Raw genomic sequence first — 23980 nt, 5'->3', positions numbered from 1 at the left:
AGGGAATTTATCAGGCCCGTGGTCAAGACGTTTCCTTGTCCATTTAAGAAAGTTGCTCAAACACATTAGATGAGAAGCTGGTTCTTGTTATATCACACTTACCTCGACCAACGAAATCAACGTCTCGATCATATTTATCTCTGGCGTAAACACAACATTTTCTAAAGCTTTGTACTTCGTCTTGGTAGGTGCAGCACCTGGTCGTGGTGGTACGGATGTACTGGCACGTAGAAACTCTAGGGTTGGTGAAACATAGCGGTCGCACAAGGTACGAAGTAGTTCCGCTTCTCGATCTGGTTTCTTGTTTATCCATCTGTTCATCAATAGCTGCCACCCGACATCCGCCTTGGTCATGCAAAGCAAACCAATTTGGCACACTGTTGCTGGGTTCACGTGCTCCAGGTTTTCAATCTAGATAATATTTTTTGTTAGGAATTTTGAGGGTGTGTAAATTTGTGTTTTCTTCGCCATTGTCAGAGGTTTTATGGATGCGTATATTGAGGGTTTCGCATGGAAAACAATAAACTCATTGATTTATTACCTCCCAGATGATCTCCAATGAGGCAGGAATTCTGATCCTTTCACCACTTTGAAACACCACAGTGCCACTATTTTGAATCATCGTGTCGAATGCTTCCCCTTGAATTGAGTTGATCTAAAAGAGAACGTAGTGCAAATCGAATCATGACACTCCATGTCAATTTTTTTCTAAATAAAGGGCACATTAATATACAGAGACTGACGCACAATTCCATCAAGATGGATCCACTTAGCAAATGGTGTTGGCTTAACCCCTGAAGATTGTTCACTGGACTTCAACTGCTGAGCATGTTTCCGTAGTATGCTAGGTACGAGGCCATCTTTCCATTCACTGCAAGAAATATATTGATAAGTAAGAGTGGTGAGTACCCAATGCATCACCCAACAACTTCTAAATATATGGGAAACACGACTTTATGTGAAACGACAAAAAAAAGCTATAGTTTATCGAAGGCCAAACATTTTTGTGTGAAAATTCTTAGTTCGGTGCAATTGCGGGAAAAGACGATTAGAGAGAAGAATCTGTTGCATGGTGTGGTTTGAATTGTAACAGTAGCAGAAGGGTTGCTGCTATATTATGGGAGGCTGACAGCTTGTAAAACAAAGGAACTAGACATCCTAGTGCCATCAATACCCTCTTAAAAGTATATAATATCATCACGTGGCATAAATTTGAAATCACTATACCTCGTGGTAGAATCGTAATATCCCATGAGTTCAAGGGACTCAAGTGCTCCGGTGCAAATAATGTCCCTACGCACAATCCGTCCCATCTCTCTGTGAACCGCAGCGACCGTTTTAATGCATTCTGTTTTACCACAACCAGTTGGACCCACCACAGCAATCTTAAAATATAGAGATTCGTGTGATTAGTGTCAATAATTTGTAGATATTAAATATTTTCGCTGAAATAAAAAGTCCATCTTGTATTACTTGCAACAAGAAAAGACGTACTGTTTTATGGACGGCAATAAGTTGAGCAAGCTGGGCCACTCTAGCTTCAAATGTGTTCCCTGGTTGCAGGCCCAGTCTTTTCATAGCTACACTGATGGCCGAAGTTTCTCCTTCAGTCACTAAAGCAGAAGAAAACGCCTTAGAGACACTGAAAAATTATCACAATCTCCTGTACGACCGAGTATACTGCTTAAGAGATCACCCTTAATGAAAATTACCTTCTTCGCTTTTCGATGGAATGGATAACTCAGCTGGTTTATCGAATATCTGGCCAATCTTTGAATCGGTATCACGCGAAACAGACGTTTGTTCCCGCATACTACCCTGAAAAATGGTCGCTGCCTCCACAGATTGAAATACGTCATCGATGAGGGTAGCAAAGATAACAGCATCAGACGCGGACAATCCAGGAAGAAATGTGTCTCTAATAGCTTCAACAAGTGCAATCTCTTCAAGCTGCTGCAACCTAGAAGCTTCGGCCAGGGTCGGCGTTTGTTTACCTGATTCATTCTCTGATGAAAAAGTAAAGAACATTTTTATTTATACAGCATAGGATTGCTTTAGCAGTTACCACGGTTATTAGAGAAATTTTAAATTTACTTGTAAAATAAATTGTGACGATTTTTAACTAATTTAGCAACTAAAGCCATACTAGAGCTATACTTTTAACACAAACCTTGGTTAACTTCAGACGTTGACACCTCCTCGGTAGAATCAGGAATTACGAGCACTGTTGCATCACCATCTAAATGTTCCGTTTCAGAAAATCCGTGCTCGTACAAATTATTTGCAGCATCATTAATGATCTTCTGTACACACAATACACTCCAACCAGAACCTTTCGCCATAAACGCCGAAGGAAGTCCTTTAATCTGCCTTTCAACACAAGCGAAGGATGGGATAAACGTCTCGCATACACCCTGAAGTCGAAACATCGCATCGGAAAGTTCGGATGCTGTGGAAAATCCATTGGCTGCAAGAAAAACTTCAGATATTTTTCGGATGTCGGGTGGTGTGAACGATACGGGACGTAACCTTTCCACAAGTTCCTTCGGCAACTCCGATAAAGCAGACGGCACGGATGAAAAATAATCAAAGGATCGTTTAAATGGATCGTTTGGTGATCCAGTGGGGGTCATTGTAGCAAAACAAGCGGCAGATGGTAACAGGGTAAGATCCTCATTCTCTATATTCACAGAAGTTTTATGTGCTTTAAGACTGTTCATTACTCCTTGGATAAGCTGGACAACAACTGATAGAATGCTCTTCTCAATAACATTGATCTTTCCAAAACAAATCCATGCTCCTAGGAAGAAGTATGGTAAAAGAGCGTTTTAGTTACGCAATTATCTCAAATTGTCTTTTTGGAATAAAGTTGCTGCACTCAGTGCAACATGCATAATAAACGAGGTAGTTACAAAACCACCAAATAGTATACCTGTCATAACTAATCCTTTAAATATTCCAGTTAAGAATGTTTGGTCCATCGTTTTTGCACATGTAAATGGGTAAAACGGCTGACCACACACCCTTGCAAAATCGCGAATTGTCTCGTTTTTGCCAGAACCCTTTATGAAAGTACACAAAAGACAATAAAATAAAAGGTCAATTGCATTTTTCAGCCAATCAGAACATCGAGCTAGCGAACCGCAGCTGGTTACTGATTACGCAGTAAAGTGGCCCAACTGTTCACTTTTTATACTATACGAAAAATGCCTGTGTATCTACAATATAGGGAGCAATCATGATTAGGTAGGCAGGAACGCCTCATTAAGGGTTAGTGTATCACGTTTTGGAGATCGCTGTTTTTGGAAAATATAGCTGTTAAACGTACATATTTATTTTAAAAACGTTATGAGAATTTGTTAGAGTAAAGGAACAGAATTACAGAGGCGTTTTCTGTCAGTGGCCTGGGTTTTACGTTTTAAGCATGTTTCCGTTCCTTAGTTCTCCTATCCTATCACCGCTATTTGATGTTGATCATATGATAATAATCACGCTCCGGATTTGATTGTGAAGTATAAACTGTTTTGCTCATGACTATTGCAAACAATGCTTGAGAAGACCACCCAACGTCTAAAGCGTATGCATAATCAGTTATAGAAGTTGAAACTTTAACGTACCGATGGTCCTACACACATCCCGACGGCATGACACATGACTGCTTGGGCCAAACTGACGAAGCACTTTTCTGTCATGGGTGTGAGAACAAGTCTGGGGCAAGCACCTTGATATTCCATACCGTATGAAAAACTAGTATTAAGGATCTTCACATTCAGGGAACCATCTTCCTTTGAATATTCATACTTCACTTGAGAAGACCACTCGAAGGACCGTAGAAGTTCGGTAGAACCCGCGGACAATAGACCCAACAGTTTACGAATAATATCTCGTTTGTGAAAGAGTAAAGTTATAAGATTAACTAATTTTTGATATTGATAGGGATAATATTGTGTACCGCTGTTGTGAGATGGAGTAGTTTCCTGGGTTAACGGTCTCTGACTACCGTCCCTTGAATGCAAAGATCGAATATCACTTTTTGTAGATGGACGACTGCCGCGACCTCGTGTGCCTAAACTACTTTTGTCGATTGAAGTAACGTCGCCTGTCTTCAACATACGGCTGGTCGTTGCAATTGTTGCTTTTAATTTTTTTGATAGTTCTTTTAGAGAGTTCCATTGTTCCCGACCAGTTTCTTTTAAACAACGTTCAATGCTTGAGTTCAGGTCAATATTGGTAACGAGCAAGACGATTTCCGCAGCATTTTCAAGCATCCAGGTTTTTTCAATGTCACCGTCAGCGCTGTTTAACGACTGCCAATACGTTTCACCAAATTTGTCAATAACACACGCCATTTGTCCATTTAAAACGTTTTTAAGGGACCTCTCGACTTCTTGCAACCAGTTTTCGATAGTACTGTCGCATACAATGACCTGAAGAATCAAAAAACAATTAAATTTCGAGAGAAATATCGACACCGCATTTAGAGGAAGTTTACCGGTAGAAACCAATGCTACCATTCATCAGTGGTATCGTAACTGAATAAAGAATTGACCATAAACAGTCCCTGGTGGGGGGGGGGTAGGTGTTGTTGTCTCACCGGCCTCGCCACTATCAGACCAAACTAATCTAATCTGCTAACTTATTTCCTTACCTCAGGAAGTTCAAGAGATTCTTCCATTTTGCTAACCACGCCAGAGACATGATAGGCTGACTGGTTATCAACAACAACAGTCTTATACTGAAGTCCAACGATGTTTTCGTAAACTTTGGATAGATATGGATTCACAAGGGCTGGATGATGACCTACAGGTTGGTCAGATAGCAAAAATGGATGCACATAAGTACTATCGACAATTCATGCCTATATATAGCACTGAAAAATCCTTGGACAGATCATAGCTCACAAAAAACCTCCTACATTGTTTGGTTACGGCCTCATTTACCTGACGATTTAGACTGGAATGTGTCTCATGTCATGTATGACAAAGGTGAAGCTCCAGCCGTTACACAGCAGGTCAAGTGAAAATAAATTACGTCAATCACTGGCGTAACCAGCCGGACAATTTAGTCATCCTATGCTAATATTTTGGTGTTCATTGACTGCATGTAAAACCAATGAATTTCTAAAGAATTTTACAATTCTAATGACTTGAAATTTGCTTAGCAGGAAAAATCGGCAGGCTAGCTACGCCACTGCATGAGTCGTCAACATAGCACATATATAGACTGATTAAGGTCAACACTATTAAGACGTACCATTACAAACTACATGAAGAACATCTTCAGTGGAGAGGAAATAAAACCTTGGGAATTTTTGTTGTCTTCTTTCTAGAAGAGCAAGCAGCGATTTCCAGCACTGCTGTAAGTTGCTTTGCATTTTCTCCAGTTTTGCTTGTATGTCTAAATTGTGATGAAAAACTGAATACAAAAATTCTTTCCGGGCGCATTTATTCGGTAGAAGATCAGAAGTGAAAAAGAGGTGAAAGAGAGACATAAGCGTGCATTTAGTGTTGCTCTGACGCAGCATTTGCTGTTTGTGTACAAAGAGAGGACGCGTCCCCCGGATGCTTAAAATTGTAAATATTTTTATGGGCGTTTTAGCCCATATAGTACATGGTACAACTACGAACAACAATTTTGGAGATAAATTAAGTTCTATAAAAAATTATTGGTTTGAAACCTCATTTTCGAATTGTGTTGAAAGTTGTACCATATGGAACTTGAAACAGTCGTTATTTCTACATGGTTTAAGTCACTTACTAGTTCTCGCGCAACTTTGAAGGACATTTGTATTCCTTTCTGTCGCCTTCATTAACACACGAAAATCACGGTTGACAGCGGCAAAAAGATTAGCCTCGTGAGGTAAGGCGATACGAACTTCAAAACTCGCATAAATCTAAAATATAAAATAGTTGTAGGTTTGACCAAAGAGCCAAGTTTATTTCTACAAAAAATGTTTCTTTACACGCACCGTAATCGCTGACACGAAAACGAGACCGTTGGGTAAAGAGAGACTATAGGTTTATTCTAGTCAAATCTGTTTCTTAGATAAAACCTAACCTTACACCATACACTGAAATGTTAGTATGGATAACAGCATATAGTTTTGAGACTTTGAGTCACTGCAATTTCAATGGCAATAACGCTTATATCCCAACACAGCAACCTTTCAACATTGCTCGCTTGTTTGATTTCTTTTGTTAATAATTTGTACAATACTTACATCCTCCAGTTCAACCCACTTGTCCTGAACTTCAAGCCATACCGTGAGAACTGCTTCGATAGTCTGAAGTTGTTTTTGCCATTTTTGAATTTCATCAGTAAACGAACTGGCCGCACTTCCGCATAACATACTCTGAAGAGAAACCTGCGTGAAATATAAAAACAATGAATTAATATACCAATAAATAGACTGTTGTGCTGGTGCGACAAGTACTTTCATACAGTGTATCTAAGACTAGTAAGAGCTTTCAGTGGGTGAGAGAAGCGAAACTCGAAAATACATTATTTTGAATGGATTATTTAGACAAGTCACAAAGATGTGGTTTCTTTTGTTTTATATTTACGATATAAACATAAAGGACAAGACTCAATATATATGGTCATTTAAAGAGATTAATTCCAATGAAAGACCAACCTGGTGGGATTCAAGTTCCTCAAAAATGGGATCACAGTTTGTCAGCAAACAAAGTGGTCCAGAATCCTAAATGACAGGGTAATCAATTGAAAAAGAATTAAGAAGTAGAAAACGTGTCAATTTTAAAGAAAAGCATTGGATTATGCAAGGCCATACAGTAAAACAATGTTCTTGTATGATTTCGCTATGTAGGAACTAAACTTACTTGCGTCAAGTTCATTAGCGACTGGGAGAATGCCCCGGATGCAAGCGAAGGGGTTGTTCTACGGGTCTTGCTTTCTTTATGACTAAGTCCACCACTGCCATAACTCGCCACTGAGTATCTACCAGATATACCACGGTGTCCACCATGGCCTTGAGCTTCAGAGTCCACCTCACTTGCATTCGCCTAAAATATTTCGCTGCATTAACGAATACCATATGTTTTCCGTGCAGGATTGCCTGACACAGTACACAGTACTATTTATGTATACTGTAGGACTGTGAAAGGTTCGCGTGCCAAACAATGTATTTGTGCCAAACAATAATGTACAGTAGTAACACTAATGAGAAAAAAAAATACCTCTTGATTTCCTGTAACCATTGCTGCAGAGGACACCCTGGCTTTCTTGTAGCGTTTCAGTTCAAAGACTTTACTCAACCACACTTCTTCATACGTTTTCAGTGAACTTTCAATGGCCACGTCTTTTGTTGCTTTTTGGATGATTGTGCGTACTTCATCAGTGTGATCTATACATGTGATTAAGGGATGAAAGAGGATTAATTGTGTACACCACGAGTGCCTGCACTCGTTTCCAAGGCCTAGCGCCCAACAAAAATATCGTGGAGGTTTTAGGAAACGTCAGTCAACACGCTACATCACTTACGATGAAGGCCGAACTCAATGAGTTGTCCGAAGGACATCTTAACCAGGCCATCATTTGCAACAATGTGGACGTTTTCACCAGCTAATCGCAGCAGCTGTTTCCAGTGACGAGGACGCAATGCGGCCTTTTGCAAATCCTCCACAATTGGTAGGCACGCCTACACAACAAGAAAAAAGTTCTATATAATGTACCATGAAGTAGATTCTCCGAAAATAGTTGAGGTACCTCGGTACAATGCGTTGCAAATCATGAAATTCGCCATCACTTTTACAAACAATTGAACTGAAAAGTTCGTTTGACGTACTTGCATATCAATGATTGAATCCAACATTCCAACATGAACATCCCATGTATGACTGCGAGATGACAGCGAGTTTACTTGTTCTATATGTCCATCTAAAACTTTCTGAAGTAGCTTCGCATCTAATTTGAGCCATCGTTGCCGTTTGCAATCATTTTGCTGCTCTTGAACAGACCTTTATATTGCAAGCATAAAACACACACGATAAGTGATAGCTGCGAGGTTTGTGAGCTTTATCCAAATATAATTAGAGGTGACCATTTGCACTGCCCCTATAGGCTTATAGAGGGGGGGGGGATAACGAAGGTAAATACAATATAGCGCACGAAAAGGAAAGCCCCTCCATTTGATCGGACTACTGAGCGCTAACATATATTCACACACTCCATACTTTGTCCTAAAGTTTGAACTCACCGAAACATATTCCACACCTCGCGTAGGCATTCTAAATCAGATTCAACTCTAAAGAACAAAAGGTTGCAATTAACATACCTATATACTGCACCGTAATTTACCTAATTGAAAATATATTATACCATTAAAAAGATCCTTTTTTAAATACCCCTAACAGGTTTGTGATTTGTAGCCGCGTGGCCCCTTTCGTAGCATCTTCATGCATGGTCCTCGCGCGATCAATGCAAAATATTCCAAAAGGCCCCATATATATAGTAATGAGTACATGCAGTTTGGTGCAATGGCCATGCAAGTGCTAATTGTAAAAAGGTAAAAGTCTTACTGTGGTAAAACAGAAAAATTGACAATATTCTTCTCAAGAAGTTCTTGTAGCTCAATCAAATCCTAGGAAAAACATAAGGATCAGGTTCAATATACTATACATTTACTGATTCAGCCATGTTAACAAAACCTGTACGTGTAAAACCAAACTAGACTTTTAGCTTTTTTATGACAAATTTCATGAAGCAAGTTCTACCTGGGCCTCGTTTTCAAGTATCTTCATTCTCTTCTCGTACATATCCATTATATTAAAAGCGGTATAGATCAAGCAATTTCGTTTGAATGCTTCGGACGCCATAAACTCACGAACAAGAAGATCGCATCGTTTTCCAAACGCTTCAAGCTCCTGGAGAAACATGTTTACAACTGCCATTAGCTTTTATCAAGGTATTCGCTATAAGAAAACCCTTTGAAAACCGCATGAGATTGCAAGGTTCAAAAACTTTGCAGTAAGTTAACTATAAATTGCCATTGAATGAAATGGCCAATAACGTGTTACTGCACGGCATATTGCGCATCATAAATAAACAGCTTCATGGAATAACAGACATTACTCAATTAGCTAGTAATATGTAGTGATTACTCACGGCAGTTACACTTCTTTCTTCAGACTGTATTCGAGGTCCCAGTCGTTGTTTGGCCTGTGCAACTTTCATTTTCAGATTGTTCCACCTTAACAAAAACAAGAAAAACAGCATTTCCTTGTTGTCCTTTAATCTGTCAATCACTAAGAAATGCAGTACAGATACAAAAGACTTTAGTTACTTTTGTGGTGCCGCTGCATAAAATTTCTGTGTTGTGTCAGGGAGCTTCTGATCGTATTTTTCCAGCAGCATGATCGATCTCTTCATTGCAACAAACTTGCTGTCCATCTCTCCTTGCTGAGTATTAATCTAATTAAACATTTGGCATTTTAGACAAGTTCAAGAATACTTTCTATGGTAATGCACACCCTAAATGCAAGCAAGCAAATACTGCATGGCCAAAATTAGACTAGCATGCACGATCCCGCCCTTATGTATGTCGACCGCTAGAGGTAGTACATTTCATCGCTCAGTATAAAGTATTGTTAAACGTTGAACATGCATTACCTCGTTAAATATTCCCATTAATCGCATAAAAGAAGTTATATCTCGTTCCTCTCCAGTAATCGCTTCCACGCCCGGTTCAATGCGTTTAAGAAACGAGTCCAGATCATTTAAAATGTTGGACACCTGCAAGATAAAATATGAGAAGTAAACAGGAATTAAATATAGTTTTTTTTGTTTGTTTTTTTTGTTTTTTTTTATTTCCCCTATGTACAGTTTCATCTATACCCTAAATATAGTGTGTGTAATCCACAAGACTGTATGTCCAAAATATAGTCCTAGCAATATATTTATGTGTTTATGAAGCATTCTTGTTTTCTTAAGACCGCGCAAAACCATCATATACAACTCAATACACCACGTACATAATATCCTATATGTATTACCTGGTCAGACAAATACTTTGTATAAGTAAACATCCACTTGCTGGCATACGTTTGCAAGACTTGTTTGATTGGACGCATGTTGACTCGTGTGAAACCAATATCACACCAATCCTGGAGGGCACGAATTTCATCGCGACTGGCCTGCATGTACATAGAAATTATTTGACCAACCCAATGTATATATGTATGGAATAAAACAAATTTTTTCTCAACAACATATGTCCTCGCAACAACAGATTTCATTTGTTAATTACAAGATGAAGGATGAAAAACAAACGACTTCACAGAGGACCTTCCCATTAAGAATATAAATATCCTGTGTATGTAATCATATACGTTTATCCACTCAGCAAACTTTTATAAAATTTGTATACATCGCACTGTCACAGATCAAGCAGAAAAAAAGTCAAACCACTTACTCTAAATATTTCCAATTCTTTGTCAAAGTCATCCAATGATGGAATGGTTGCAGTTTCTGCCTCGCTGCTCTCTGTGCTGTGTTTATTTGCGTTTAGGAAGGTTTTTTCTGACAAACCTAAAGCTCCACTAACATCGAGAGAATAAGCACCTGGAGTGTGTATAGGCCTGAAAGAAAATGAAAATATAGTAAAAATTTCCAACAAGATTTTCGTTATTATAGAGTTCTACATTTATTATCGAATTGAAATACAGTATGTCTCGCGCATGGGAATTGGTTAGTTTAACTGTAGGTATATAGGATTGTCATTGATTTTGAAGGATTTTATACTGTTACACTTTTTTACTACTTTTATAAGAAATAATTAATGATAACGAAATCAGAATTAGGCAGCTGATATTTTTTAGCACAGTGCATTGATATAGTAAAAAAATGACTTACGTTTTAGTTCCTTTGTCTCTCTTTGCCCTCTGAGAAGTTAGTGACGCCCCTGTTCGTAATGCCTCGGCTCCTGACATGTCATCACGAGGATGTGCAACGATATTTCCAGCGAGGAATTCTTTAAATGTTCTTTCGACATCTTGCATCCAAAGAAAAGCATACTGACGGAATGTTCCAAGTAAGTTCTTTGAGAACAAACATAAGGTGATTGTGAGTACGGTATAGAAAATACGATACGCCAAAACAGCGAGGAAAGTTTATACAGTCAGATTTAATTCATAACAATATTACATAACAGAATGTTTTATTGAAATGTTGATCGTTACAATACGTTACAATGTTTTACAACCACAGCCCAATGAAAAAAGGAAGCGTATGTCATTGTAATATCCTTTGAGGGAAGTAAAGGTATTTTTTCTGTTTGTTCCACGTATTCGGGCATACAAATCTAATGTGAAGCTTATGATACTAACTAAGAAACTGAAGGGCTGAAATAGCCCATTAGCTTTTATGCTCATAAAGTGAATTTTTGTAAGACAACCTTAACTTAGGTGAACACCAATGCAGAACTGAGAACTAACCTGGCACTGGATACCATTGTTTTTAACAATGTCGTTTATCGAAGACATCAACTCCCGCACTTCATGAAGATTAGTTATAAGACTGTGGTATGTCTAAACAAAAAATAAAAAAGGTTTTAAAAATCAAAATCTCCACTTTACTGTTTCCCATCAGCCTCTATGGTCTCTATATAATTAGTGGTATAACAACTGTCTAAAACAGACAAAAACATTTCTCGACGTTTCGACCATATACAAAGACTCTTCGTATGAAACTCTCCATACCAACTCTCCTGACGAAGGTCCTTTGGTCAAAATGTCAAGAAGTTTTTTGTCTATTATAGGCAGTTGTTCACCACAATTGTACGAAATATTTTAAAGACGCTGCCACGCTGCTCCCTGGCTGTATTGGGACGTTTTCCATTACGTTTAGTTTTCTTTAGGATATTATAATTCGATCATTATACTGATTTAAAACAATACATTTATTTACAAAACAAAAGACTTTACTCCCAAAGAAAGAAAGATAGCATTGATTTAACTGAAAATTGGCTCAAACCTTGAGTCCTGGTTCAAAGGGTTTAACCATGTCTGCACGCTTCAAGAACTCCTCAATCCAACTCTCGACATACTCTTGTACACTAGTTGTGGCATCATCTTCGTCAAGTTTTGGAATAAACACAACTTGCGAGCCAGATAACACCAGTCTGATTGTAAGAACTGGTGTAACGCCATCGTTTTCCTACACATTACGCACCATAAATCGTTAACAATGTAGATATGCACGCTGGTGGGGACGTAACAAAAAGGTGATGGAGAGAATATAATATAGCTACACACCTTTGTGGTACAGTTAACTTCATCCATCATTCCCTCGAGCGATACTAAAACCGACTTTTTAAGACCTTCCAACACCAGTTCACTAACACACTGAATGTAATCCTGCCAGGCTGGCGAGGCACGACTTATTTGAACAGCCTGTAACAATTTAAGTTCCATACAGTTATGCATAGCAAATTTATGCTGGTGAAATACATTGACGTATAGGACAGATTTTACAGTACGGTTCTCCTAACATCTACGTAAGTGGTTTGTTAGAAAAACGAACTCGAGGTTTTTTAGTGAGGGTGCAACCAGGTCATCCAGCACGAGCCTCTTGACTACTCTAAAGCAGTGCCCTCGCCACCAAGCTATAGAGAACGTTGCTGACGTTGGTGCGTGAAATTTCACCAATGCAATAATTTTTTTTGATACAAGATTCTACGAACATCACTTATCATTTATTTAAAAACGAAGATGCGTCAAATAAAATTCATTTACTAAGACAAGATCTTTCACAAGTCATTCGTGCACGTGCAATGATATATTTTCTGACATTGAAAAATATGAAACCTACCTCAAACGTGGACAAGAGTAAAGCATGAATGCGATGACCTCCCATAACAATGGAATGCTCAGTAACATTGTACGTTTCCCTTAAAAAAAATTACAAGTCGATATCACTGTTGTCATGTCCCTTGAGTCGAAGCATAATTATGTTTGCCTATAAATACTAACACTACACTTTCGGGCAGAAACTGCAATCCCGCCTTTACCCTTTACCCAAGAGCAAAGCCTTACTGTCTGAGAGGGGTTACTCCAAATACACTGGGTACGAGGTTGGGGTCACCCAGAAGAAAAAAATGGGTTAAAACAAGGCCCTGCAGTATTCGTGTAATGCCGCGTCGAAAAGCCTGAAAGAAGCAAACTATTCTCATCTTGTTAATGTCATCCCATGAATCCAGTGCACTATACAGTACCACCATACCATACCTGTGCAAAGCGTTTAGATCATCAATAGAATATGAGCGATGTTTATCGCGAGACGAGAAAGCATCAAGGCAGGTATCTTGAGACCAGGATGCCACAACGTTACCGATCTCTCTGTAGTTGTTTTGTACCACACAGAGATTCTTATGAACATCTTCACAGACAAGTGAGCACAAGTGTTCAACAAAATCAGCTGATTCCACTGTTTTCCATGTGTATTGATGAATGCCTTGTTCTAGCAGCTATGATATAGAAAAAAAGGGAGGAGTCGTTGACTGAATTCTACAGTGTGTCCCAGAAAAGTACCCTTATCAACAAAAGAATGATATCAATAGAGGGTATTCTACAGGGTGTCCCACAAAAAGTACCCTTATCAACAAAAGAATGATATCAATAGAGGGTATTCTACAGTGTGTCCCACAAAAAGTACCCTTATCAACAAAAGAATGATATCAATAGAGGGTACTTCTATTGGGACACCCTGTACGCATGTATACAAGCGAATTATTACATCTATCACGATCATTACAAACCTCGTTAATTTTCGCGAGTTTTCTTTCAAACAAAGGTACTTCGATAAGTTGAATATTCTGGTTTATTGCATTGTATCGCGAAACAATGGTCTCCAATCTAGCAGCGGTTGTTCGCAAAAGATTATCGTCTATATTACGTAAAAGAAGGCGTGCTGGATCAGGAAGTCTCACGAGGAATGGAGGATCCGCTAAATAGTAAACTTCTTTTAATAAAGACAGCAAGTCTAAATCTAAGTTCACTTGAATGGTCGTATAGCCCTCCTCAGGATCTGTTACTTGAACCTGTGTATAGAAATGAAAAGTGTTTACAAAAATTATTCTGTAATTTCTATTCATACACCATTATGCCCGGCACAGTTTTATATACTTCCGCATTTCCAAAAAATCGTGAACAACAATATCACGATAGATAGAAAACATACCAGTAACGGTGCTTTCAACTTGGTTCTTAAATCGTCTTGAATGGAATTTTGCCACGCCAATACTGTTTGTAATTCGGCTCTGCATTAAAGTGATGTTAAATAAAGCTCTTTCAGTTGTTATGTTGAAAAAGTCATACATATACGAGAAATCAAGAATATACCGTTCGATCTCTTTTATTAAATCGTTATATGTATCACGTAATTTCCAGCCTTTGTCTCCTTTGAATGAGGAAACAGATAGCTTTCGAAACTTTGACATGGGTTCCTATCATGAGTAGAAGTCAACAATAAATCAATCTATATTACATAGTAATATTTCGAATGTTGTAACACATCGTAAACGTATCTACGTTAATCGGGTAATTCGAAACAAACAAAAGTGCTAATTCCACTAGAATATCATTGAACTAGAATAATTGCTTCTGAAGGTAAGGGAGTGGCAAGGTCTTCGAACAGCAGGTGTAAAGTATGTACACTTACATCAACTCTGGCTTTCAATCCTTTCAACCACATCAATTTGCTTGCAATAGGAGGTAGATGAACATGAAGAGGAGGATCGTTTACACGTTGCTCGAAGTGTTCTTTTACATCGATCAGAATTTTAGTGAAATTCATCAACATTTCGTCACAAATATTGAACAGATTCTCCTGTAGTGTATTAATAGCCTTGTAATTCTCAAATCACGAGAAAACGTAAACTATACCCCTATAGGAGTTTGTAGGCTATAACATATGATTAATTTACCTGTACAAGTTCTCTGCCACTCGTGCCTTCAAACACCTCCAGTAATCGTAACTTTGCCGCCGTGTCAGGACACTGCTTGAAGCTTTGACGAAGAACATCAGCAAGACGACATTCGAGGCTCTGAAACGATGAGAAGTGATACAAAATAAATTAATTATTATCACGCAATGAGTACACTTACTGGGATGACACAAAGTACATATTAAACCTCCATAATACATATTAAACCTCCCATACCAAAGCAAAATATCATAGCATGCAATTATACACAGCATCAGTAATGCAAACGATTATAACGGTATTTCATCTCACCCTCATAACAGACCGGAATGCAAAGAAAGCTTTCTCGAACTGGTTAGCTTCGTCTACTTCCAAAACATCCTACAAAATTATTAAAAATAATTATAAAGTTCCCTTCCTCGCATGCTGCTACAAACCGCGTTGGCTAACAATAAATCTTTTGTACAATACAAGATATGTTATACAATATATGATTTTTTCTTACCAGGTTATATTCACGTATTTTCACAATAGCTTCTTGAAAATGGCCATAGATTTCTTCCACCAAGCTATTCAAGTTAGTCCCTCCAGCTCCCCCAATCTCTGAAGCAAGTCGTAACTTCTTGAAATGTGTTGTGGTTTGTACGAGCTCCAAGACATCGTTACATCGCTCCATGAAAGTGTTCAATGCGCCGAATACCTGGTGATTCCTCGCTGGCCATGGCGAATCTGTCCACATGTCAATCTTTTGTTCGGCAAGCTGCTGAGCTGCAGATTGTTTGCGTATAATGCTGGATCTGCCAACTCTTTCACGCTTCTGTTTATGCAACTCAGATTGCTCTAAACTTTTAGTGTAAAGAGCATAGTTATGCATTACTATATGGAGCATAGTTAAACATGCATGTACTTCGGTGATCAGTGCATGGGGGAGAGGAATTTTGTGATTGAAAACTCCGGTCTTGTGCAAATTGTTGCAGAGATTTTGAATTGATAAACAAAAATGAACAAAGAAAGATGATTGCATCTGCAATACGCTTGTGCTAGGAAGGTTAAAATGTAAACCTCAAACAAAAGATATGAAAGATGTAAACCTCATTATCATCTAATTATCTATTGTTTGAATTGCATTCGACGCGACCAAAAGGCGACGTATAAACTAATAGGCTTATACCTCACAAAGCGTGAGATGATTTTAAGGTGTAATGGAATAAGTAATTATGAAACCACCCCGACGTGGCCGGTAACAAAGGAAATTTAATTCAAAATAGCCAAGCAGTTTATTATCCAGTTAACACTGATAATAGAAATCGGTCGACTGCAGATATACACCACGTCAAAACCATCGTTGGGTAAATAAACCTAAATACGAGAATGCTTAATCGCTAATACGTAAAAAATTGCACCCTACCTCGATCCAGGGATTTGCAGAAGTTTCTTTTGGTTTAAAGCATCCGCTTTATCCTTTTTGTCCAAATAACATCCACGAAATGATGCACAGACACGTAAAGCATCCTTTAAACTTTGAAACGACTAAAATCGTAAAACAGATGTCTTGCATTTACTATATTACTGCGGTAAATTAATGTATCAGAAAAATGGGTTGAATTGGGCCTTCGTCAAATCCAGCTATAAGACGGTATGTCGAGCGTTGTTCAACAGATAGACATGCATTGTTTTTGATGTCTTGATATTCTTTTGACAGATTCATGTTGCATTTGACATGCTCTGAAAGTATTTAAGCGCATAGATTGCCGGTAAAAATATCAGGTTGATCTTTAACGTCAGTTATCAGGATAAAACCTTGCATTAAATATACACACTTTTCGTCGATTTTAAACCTTTTTTCCCTGATAGAATGTCCTAAGTTCAACCAGGGGAAGGAAACACCCGCTACGTTTCCCCTACCCGGTATAACTCGACTTAAGTAAGGGAGGTTAAAAGTTGTAATGATTACATTTCTACTTTTCCATTCACAAACCTCGTCCAATTTGTCCAGAACGTTGTGACTCACAAGCGATTTCGCTCTTGCCACAACTTCATTGGATAACATGCACATCAAACGATAGAAATGACTCTTTTCGTGGTAGTATCTGCAACAAAAACACTTTTTAAAAACAGTTTTTATAATTTGAAAAACATGATAATATGAAATGAATGCCTCATGAAGCTTAGTTAGACAATTCGAATAATTATAACAGTACCTAGAGTAAACCCAAACAAGATAAAGGGTGTGCATCAATGGAGGAAATGTTGACAGCATTACTGAAGGCGAGTCAGCATTATGAAGAGTTTTAAACCAAGGAAGTAACGTTCCCAAATATTCAAGATTTTCGTTGCACTCAGATTCGGCCTAGATATATAGAAAACACAAGAACTGTCACTGTCAGACATCCCTTACCTCAACTATGGTGTATTGACTCGGGCTCTATATATAATTAATAATTGATTCTATGAAAAATCCTTCCACACTATACAGTATATTTAACAATCGTATTTTTTTAGACTGGCATCTATCATCGGGAAAAAATTCATCCAGTATACATAAAGATAGGTAGTTTGGATAAATATTGTTACGCCAATATCTGCCGACTTAAAAAATTTCATATATTTCAATTCATCTAAAGCAGCATGCCTCAATCCCCTCTATAAAGTATGAAAAGAGAGATACTGGGGAATTTTGTACGATCTATGTGAAAATTTTCTGAAATAAGGGATCAGACCAGAAGGTCCATGGAGTTAGCGAAGAGGTACCATCGACCTTGACAAACGTTTCTCAAGTGGGCCTTGACCACGACCGTATAGCTTATAATAACCATGCAAAAAACCTTACAAACCTTGGTTAACTCTTTTTTAACTAAATGAAAACTCTGCCCATATGTACTGTTGGCGTCTTCCAGGTTCATGACAATATTAACAGCAATAGGTGAACGTAGTTGTTCATTAATGAAATTTAATCGGCTTAAATGTCCAGACCACATCTGCAGAAAGTAGTAAGTTAAAATTCATGTATTAAAAACATTACAACATATAATATATTATTTCATTTAACTATATGTATATATGATAGCCAAAAAATTATTATAATACATGAATTCAATTTCGGAAATATACGTGCAAACATATTCAACAACGACGACAAAAAAAAACATTTTCAATCAATTGAACATAACGCTTTCAGCAGGACCCTGTCAAAGCAACATTTTTCTGTTACCTCGATTTCGGTCAGTGGCCCAGGCGAGGTTCCTCCATATTTTGACTTTTCCACTTCGGGATCTAGTTTTAACGCAACCTGAAAAGTAACCATTCATTCACAAAGTGACAGGCTTGTTTGCAATGCAAGTTCGCTTGATTTTCACGCCACAAAAGAACGGCTTGTAGTTCACATTTGACCCATGCATTCTTTGTTTGGGTATTTTCAAAGTTGACCACTCTGAAATTAGTATTCTCGGGTAGTATTCTCGGGTAGTATTCTTAGACGCCTGTTTTGGCTGGCTGTACGTCACATGGTTTTGAGACCGTTCAAAGATTAAACAACAACAAGAAAAGTCTTAGCGAACGCGTCTCTAATGTATAATAAGCACAGAAATTTTCACACCTTGATTTGCTTGATCCAATTAACGACTGTGGTTTCCAGAACATGAATAACCGCAGGTCGACGACCACTGAACGCTGCCGCTTCTGAAAGTACCTCGATAGACGGAAGAGAGAGGGCAATCTTGTTCTATAGTAGAAGAAATGGCAAAACATAAGTGTCTATTCCTTCATTATGGTCTAATGGGATTGGGGACAATGAGGACTTCATGCAGAATAAACCCTAACCCTAAATTTGAAATAAGTGATAAATCGAATTGCATCACTAAAAGGCCGAGCGGTGACAGCCTGGGCACCTCTGTAGAGCATTGTCACGAAAGAGGTATAAAGAAGTATATTTAATTTTTAACTATACATATAGTCAGCTAAATTATATACAAGTTTTTCCTAATTTGGTCCCCCGTTGGTCCCTCGTCCCGACTTTGTTAATAAGAATCTTGTATTAATGTATTAATGTATTTCGTAAGTCAACTGCTATTTAGTTAAGAGTTTTATACAACTGGCTCAAATTGCACATTAGCTAGTGCATGATGATATGTTGGCAATTTTAGTATAAAAGACTTGCCGAATTTTGCGCACTTGCAGTATTTAAATTGTTGCATAAACGTTGACAGAGCCTGTATTAGCGGATGCCACAGTGTAGTACAAATGAAGAAATATCAACCTTTTCTGTACCTCATTATTACCATCAAAGACATGAAGATTTGCCACAACACGATGCAGAAGATCCATTAGTTTATCTGCACTGACGCTTCCACCATGTTCGATACTCAACACAGGCAAATACACATCCTTCACAAGGCGCTTTACGTGTTTCAACGGTTTTTGCGAACAGTCACAAAATCCAACATCGTCTGCAATATTATCCCTCAATAGTTTGTTCGCTTGGTTTGTTTTACAAAAAAACATCGATTTTTCGGCAAGGTGATGGGGTGCTTTGAAAGAGGCAATCAAACCTTCTCCAGGAACATTGGAGGAATATATCATCAAGTAACGACGCTCTTGGTTATTGCAAAACTCAAACATGATTTCCCTGTGAAAGAATATTCAAAGAGAGGTTACATACCATACATGCAACTCCTGCACAACGGTTCTGCTCATATCATTGGGGGACTCCATGACTTAGAAATTGCCCAAATTTTGCAATTTTGCTTTGAATTTCTTTGATTTTCTCTTATAATTTAGGAATATAGAAAACTAAATTGGTAATAAATATTCCAACAGAACAGGATATTTTAAGAGATATAGCGATTCAATATATAAACAAAGCATTTGTTTTCATTACTGACTGTAACCCATGTACCTTTAAGCAAATGTCCAATTGCTTTGTTTACCCTTCTCAACACTTGCTGCTTTTGTAACAACTTTTTTTAAACCAAGTTGCAGCACTTGGGCCATACTGGTAGAAAAACCTAATGTTATAGAACTATTCTTTACCTGTTTTCTTTACTTGAAAAAAGCCGCTTGAGTTCTTCTGCTCTTGGCTTTAATGAGGAGGCCACCCTGATCTCAATCCAGCGAAGCCTTTCATCCAGTTCCATTGTGTTAAAATTTAATTTGTGCTACTCAAATGTTTCCAAAATTCATATTCATCTGAAAGAAACAAACACATACATTGTCCATTAACATTGATTACAAAATAGTAACATGGCAACCTATGCTTAACCCCTATGTCATCTTCTGAAATAGAGCATTTTTCAATGCAAAAATAAGTGTTGCAATGTTTAAAAGCCTGGTGGTCGACCATAGTGCTGCCCAAAATCTTTTACTTTGCAAAGTTTAAAAAAGAGCTGACAGTAAACATAAAAAATAGTCAAAATGGCAGCCTTATAGGCAAGTTTATGTTCTATGACACTTCCAGTCTTTTCTCTCACCAGAACCAGCAGTCTAATCTGTATTAATTTTTCAATTGCTATATATACACTGTACACTGGTCCAAATTGCAAATCCTAGAGTTGGCCGGATCAGATTGGATTTAATAAACATTATTTAGATTGGACCAAATTGGATTACATGGCTTGTATCTGGCTATATATATGTGGAAACAGGTCATCACATAATTGCCAATCAACATGCCTCAGGCAATTATAATTGTCAACTTACATTTTTCTCCTAAATCACTCAAATGACCTTGTATTCAGCTGTCAAAATTCTATCATTAGTAACATGTCCCTACTACAGAACCTTTTTACACACTATCCTTAAGAGTTATTCTCAGTTCTCTGAGTCTGACTTGAATATGTAATCATCTTTTTGTAATTGCATCAATTTTTGAAATAATTTGGAAATTTTTTTCACTGAATTACGTGAATAATTACTTCATATTGAATTTGCAAACTTTACAACCAACTTTATCAGTAGAAATATTGGAAATTCTCTACGAAATTGACTGTAATGCTTGTGAAACTCTTTGCAATACACTATTCTGAGCTTGACAGTTAAATAAACACTGAACAGGCAGAATAATGGCTGCTGAAAATCGACCTTAAATGTACTTAACCTACTCAAAAAATAGTCAGTTATAAAGGATGATCAAATTCGTGTAGACTTAAAACACGCGCCAAATACAAAACCCCCAAAAGTTGACATCGATAGTAAAACCGATATATCACGATAATTTATGCAAGCCGCAAACGTTGGTCCAACGGGGAAGATCTTTACCCTTACCTTCAAATTTATGACTAGGCATTACAACGCGGACTTTTGTATAGACACTGATATCCATGTGGCCTTTACTGCGCATCAAATTGATAAAAGCAAAGAGCCAAAAATTTTGAAAACGTGAAAGTAAACTACCTTGTTGTCAAGCTGTTGTTGTTGCTATCGTGTTTCAACTTTCAACTCTACCGGTAGTCACGTGGTACACGCGAGTCGTAATTCGTGAACCCATGTGATGAGAATGAGATCATTGGATGAAGCTATATGGGGTATATTTCTCACTGGGGTATATATATTTCTGAAGGTACATGAACTTTTTATTGTAATGAGATATTTAAAACCCCAATACAACACGAAGGGAAAAATGTTGAAAAAAAAAGTCAAACAACTAATTTACTCGTATGATTAAATTCTCTCTCAGGGTCGTGATTTCACGTTCCAACATGGCAGCCAAAAAGGAAGTGTTAATTAGAAGGCAAAGTAGCACAGTTGAACCACCTTCGGCGGGAATTCTTATTATTGGAGACGAAATTCTAAAAGGTCATACCAAGGATACAAATTCCCACTTCTTGCTGACCAGATTGTGGTCACTTGGCGTAAAAGTAAAAGCTGTTAGGGTAATTGCTGATGACATTGAGGAAATCGCCTCCCATGTGGGTGATTTGTCTTCACGGTACACGTATGTCCTAACCTCTGGTGGCATTGGACCAACTCATGATGATGTAACTATGATGGCAATTTCCAAGGCATTTGACGAGCCACTAGTTCAGAATCGGTTCTTGGCAGATACTTTGAGAAAAGTATATGATGTCAAGGAGGTTTCCCAGCTCAGTAGTTTCGTTTTAAAGATGGCTCAAATTCCTTCATCTGGCAAAGTTTTATATAATCAAGATGCTTGTGGGAAATCTGGCAACTCATTTCCTTTGGTCTCAGTGCACAATGTCTATATTTTTCCAGGGATACCAAATCTCTTAGAGTCATTATTTAATACCTTTTCCCATGTATTTTGCAACCCTGAAAACATGTTTTATCTTGAAAAGGTGTATTTGTCTGTGGATGAGACAGAAATTGCTGCCGAGTTGCAGGATGTTCATGATAGATATGGACACAAGGTTCATCTGGGGTCTTACCCAGAAGTTGATTGCAATGAATTTAAAACAAAATTGACCCTTGAGTCATTGAAACCAAATATTCTGGCAGAAGCCTTAGATTACCTAACTGACTTATTACCAGACAATGCTATCATCAGAATAGAATCTTATTCGTCAGGAAATTCACAAAGAAATGGTATGGTTGCTAAATAGTAGAAAGGCAGGGTTAAAGGCTGAGGGGGTTGACCCAATTCCCATAAGTATAAATAGAAAACAATCATATTATAATACTCTACACTTTGCCCATTCAATAAGGTAGTAGACCTTACCCAATGTCTTGAAATTTTTATATCCAATACATATGCATGTTTTGTTTTGGCAGAAAATTACTGTACTTTGTTTTTTGATCCAAAAATGATCATAATTTTCATCTGCTCTTGACATAGTAAAATAAATTAACATGAAAACAGGTCATTGGGTAATCTTGTGAGGTACACAGAGGGTAAGTTATCATGGTAAAGGTCAAGTAGAAATGGAATAAAAGTTTTCATAGTATGTGAAGGCTTTTAATTGCACATTTTAAAACACTATCAAACTTCCAACACCTTAGGTTTTTTTCCTGTATAGATGTCATCAAGAAAGATCCCAGTAGCCCGACGTTGGAAAAGATCTATTCTCTTGTGTCCAACAAGGAAATTTCAAATTTAAGTGCTTCTGTGAAAGGTGCATGGGCTATACTACAGGAAACATTGGCACAGTATGCATTGGATGAGCTATGCATTAGCTTCAATGGTGGGAAAGACTGTACTGCATTGCTTGCCATCTACCATGCAAATGTCCTTAAAAAGTACCCCTATTTCAGAGGAAAATTAAATGCTTTATATGTCCAGGGGAAACATCCATTTGCTGAAGCTGAGGAGTTTATTTCAGAATGCACAGAAATTTACAATTTAAACGTAATCAAAATTAATCGCAGCATCAAAGAAGCATTGGAGTGCTTACAGGTGTCGCATCCACGCATCCGTGGAATACTTATGGGCACACGAAAGCAAGATCCTTATGGTGAAAGATTGAAACTATTTTCTCCCACTGATCCCAATTGGCCTAAGTACATGAGGATTAACCCGATCCTTAATTGGCATTATGCGGATGTGTGGTCCGTATTGCAGGAGTGTAAGATACCTTATTTATCGTTGTATGACCACGGATATACTTCGATTGGCGGTCGTCATGATACGAAGCCGAATCCTGCCCTGAAAATGGAGAATGGTCAATACAAACCAGCCCATTTTCTCGAAGATGAAGCCAAAGAGCGAGATGGTAGAACTTAAATATTAAATTGAGAATAAGTAGCTCCTGACATTTTACTCTAGTAGTGTAATTTTAATATGGTGCGTTCTGGTTCCCTTCTTGATAAATGAACAAATGCAAGTCTGTTTTTAACCGTCACCCTGACAGGGAAGTTTAGCTACTATTTATATTTTAGTTTACTCGCGTATAAAGAAAGAACTACAGCGTTCAGGACCATTATTTAATAATTATTCGATACAATTATGAATCATGGCAATAGTGAAACACTGAACAATGCAAATACAAAAGCACTTTCAATCAAAAGATAGTCCTGTTGTAAATAACATGATTATTGTAACATTAATAAAAGTCTTCATTTGGCCTGCGATGTGAGTCCAACATTGTTCGATAA

General features: G+C 37.8%; 2 protein-coding genes across 2 annotated transcripts in view; one reads left to right on the top strand and one right to left on the bottom strand.

Moving 5' to 3' along the window:
* LOC114524828 (dynein beta chain, ciliary-like) overlaps nt 1-21351 on the bottom strand; it is a 36935-nt gene extending 15584 nt beyond the window's left edge. The window contains exons 1-48 of the mRNA XM_028546023.1: nt 21197-21351; nt 19967-20122; nt 19205-19562; nt 18534-18659; nt 18150-18227; nt 17773-17916; nt 17140-17288; nt 16917-17028; nt 16347-16468; nt 15444-15783; nt 15251-15319; nt 14939-15058; nt 14674-14841; nt 14355-14458; nt 14194-14272; nt 13772-14053; nt 13242-13480; nt 12826-12904; nt 12270-12407; nt 11989-12171; nt 11451-11543; nt 10870-11054; nt 10430-10595; nt 10011-10151; nt 9628-9750; nt 9302-9429; nt 9124-9208; nt 8733-8882; nt 8538-8599; nt 8216-8263; nt 7805-7976; nt 7501-7657; nt 7197-7363; nt 6840-7022; nt 6635-6700; nt 6221-6364; nt 5758-5893; nt 5254-5397; nt 4649-4800; nt 3618-4427; nt 2933-3062; nt 2171-2800; nt 1713-2006; nt 1495-1613; nt 1228-1385; nt 748-871; nt 542-655; nt 103-411 (exon numbers count right to left, since the gene is read on the bottom strand). Of these exons, the coding sequence (XP_028401824.1) occupies nt 103-411; nt 542-655; nt 748-871; nt 1228-1385; nt 1495-1613; nt 1713-2006; nt 2171-2800; nt 2933-3062; nt 3618-4427; nt 4649-4800; nt 5254-5397; nt 5758-5893; nt 6221-6364; nt 6635-6700; nt 6840-7022; nt 7197-7363; nt 7501-7657; nt 7805-7976; nt 8216-8263; nt 8538-8599; nt 8733-8882; nt 9124-9208; nt 9302-9429; nt 9628-9750; nt 10011-10151; nt 10430-10595; nt 10870-11054; nt 11451-11543; nt 11989-12171; nt 12270-12407; nt 12826-12904; nt 13242-13480; nt 13772-14053; nt 14194-14272; nt 14355-14458; nt 14674-14841; nt 14939-15058; nt 15251-15319; nt 15444-15783; nt 16347-16468; nt 16917-17028; nt 17140-17288; nt 17773-17916; nt 18150-18227; nt 18534-18659; nt 19205-19562; nt 19967-20070 (8184 nt within the window). The 5' untranslated portion in view covers nt 20071-20122; nt 21197-21351. The remainder of the gene's footprint in view (nt 1-102; nt 412-541; nt 656-747; nt 872-1227; nt 1386-1494; nt 1614-1712; nt 2007-2170; nt 2801-2932; nt 3063-3617; nt 4428-4648; nt 4801-5253; nt 5398-5757; nt 5894-6220; nt 6365-6634; nt 6701-6839; nt 7023-7196; nt 7364-7500; nt 7658-7804; nt 7977-8215; nt 8264-8537; nt 8600-8732; nt 8883-9123; nt 9209-9301; nt 9430-9627; nt 9751-10010; nt 10152-10429; nt 10596-10869; nt 11055-11450; nt 11544-11988; nt 12172-12269; nt 12408-12825; nt 12905-13241; nt 13481-13771; nt 14054-14193; nt 14273-14354; nt 14459-14673; nt 14842-14938; nt 15059-15250; nt 15320-15443; nt 15784-16346; nt 16469-16916; nt 17029-17139; nt 17289-17772; nt 17917-18149; nt 18228-18533; nt 18660-19204; nt 19563-19966; nt 20123-21196) is intronic.
* Nucleotides 21352-21396: 45 nt separating this feature from the next.
* LOC114524830 (FAD synthase-like) lies at nt 21397-23944 on the top strand. Its single transcript, XM_028546025.1, has 3 exons — nt 21397-21491; nt 21609-22474; nt 22906-23944. Exons 2-3 carry the CDS (start codon nt 21631-21633, stop codon nt 23607-23609), a joined length of 1548 nt encoding a protein of 515 aa, XP_028401826.1. The 5' UTR covers nt 21397-21491; nt 21609-21630; the 3' UTR covers nt 23610-23944.
* The last annotated feature ends 36 nt before the right edge of the window (nt 23945-23980 follow it).

The sequence above is a fragment of the Dendronephthya gigantea genome, unplaced genomic scaffold, assembly GCF_004324835.1.
Source record: "Dendronephthya gigantea isolate DGI-Jeju-01 unplaced genomic scaffold, DenGig_1.0 000032F, whole genome shotgun sequence".
NCBI classification, from domain to species: Eukaryota; Metazoa; Cnidaria; class Anthozoa; order Malacalcyonacea; family Nephtheidae; genus Dendronephthya; species Dendronephthya gigantea.
Note: the sequence above shows the minus strand (reverse complement) of the source record. Positions and strands in the feature narration are given on the sequence as shown.

What these genes read in the sequence shown, in the direction of transcription:
- LOC114524830 (XM_028546025.1), top strand. Translation starts at nt 21,631, where the DNA reads ATGGCAGCCAAAAAGGAAGTGTTAATTAGAAGGCAAAGTAGCACAGTT. An exon ending in AGGAAATTCACAAAGAAATG is followed by an intron (nt 22,475 to 22,905) that starts GTATGGTTGCTA and finishes TTTCCTGTATAG; the next exon opens with ATGTCATCAAGAAAGATCCC.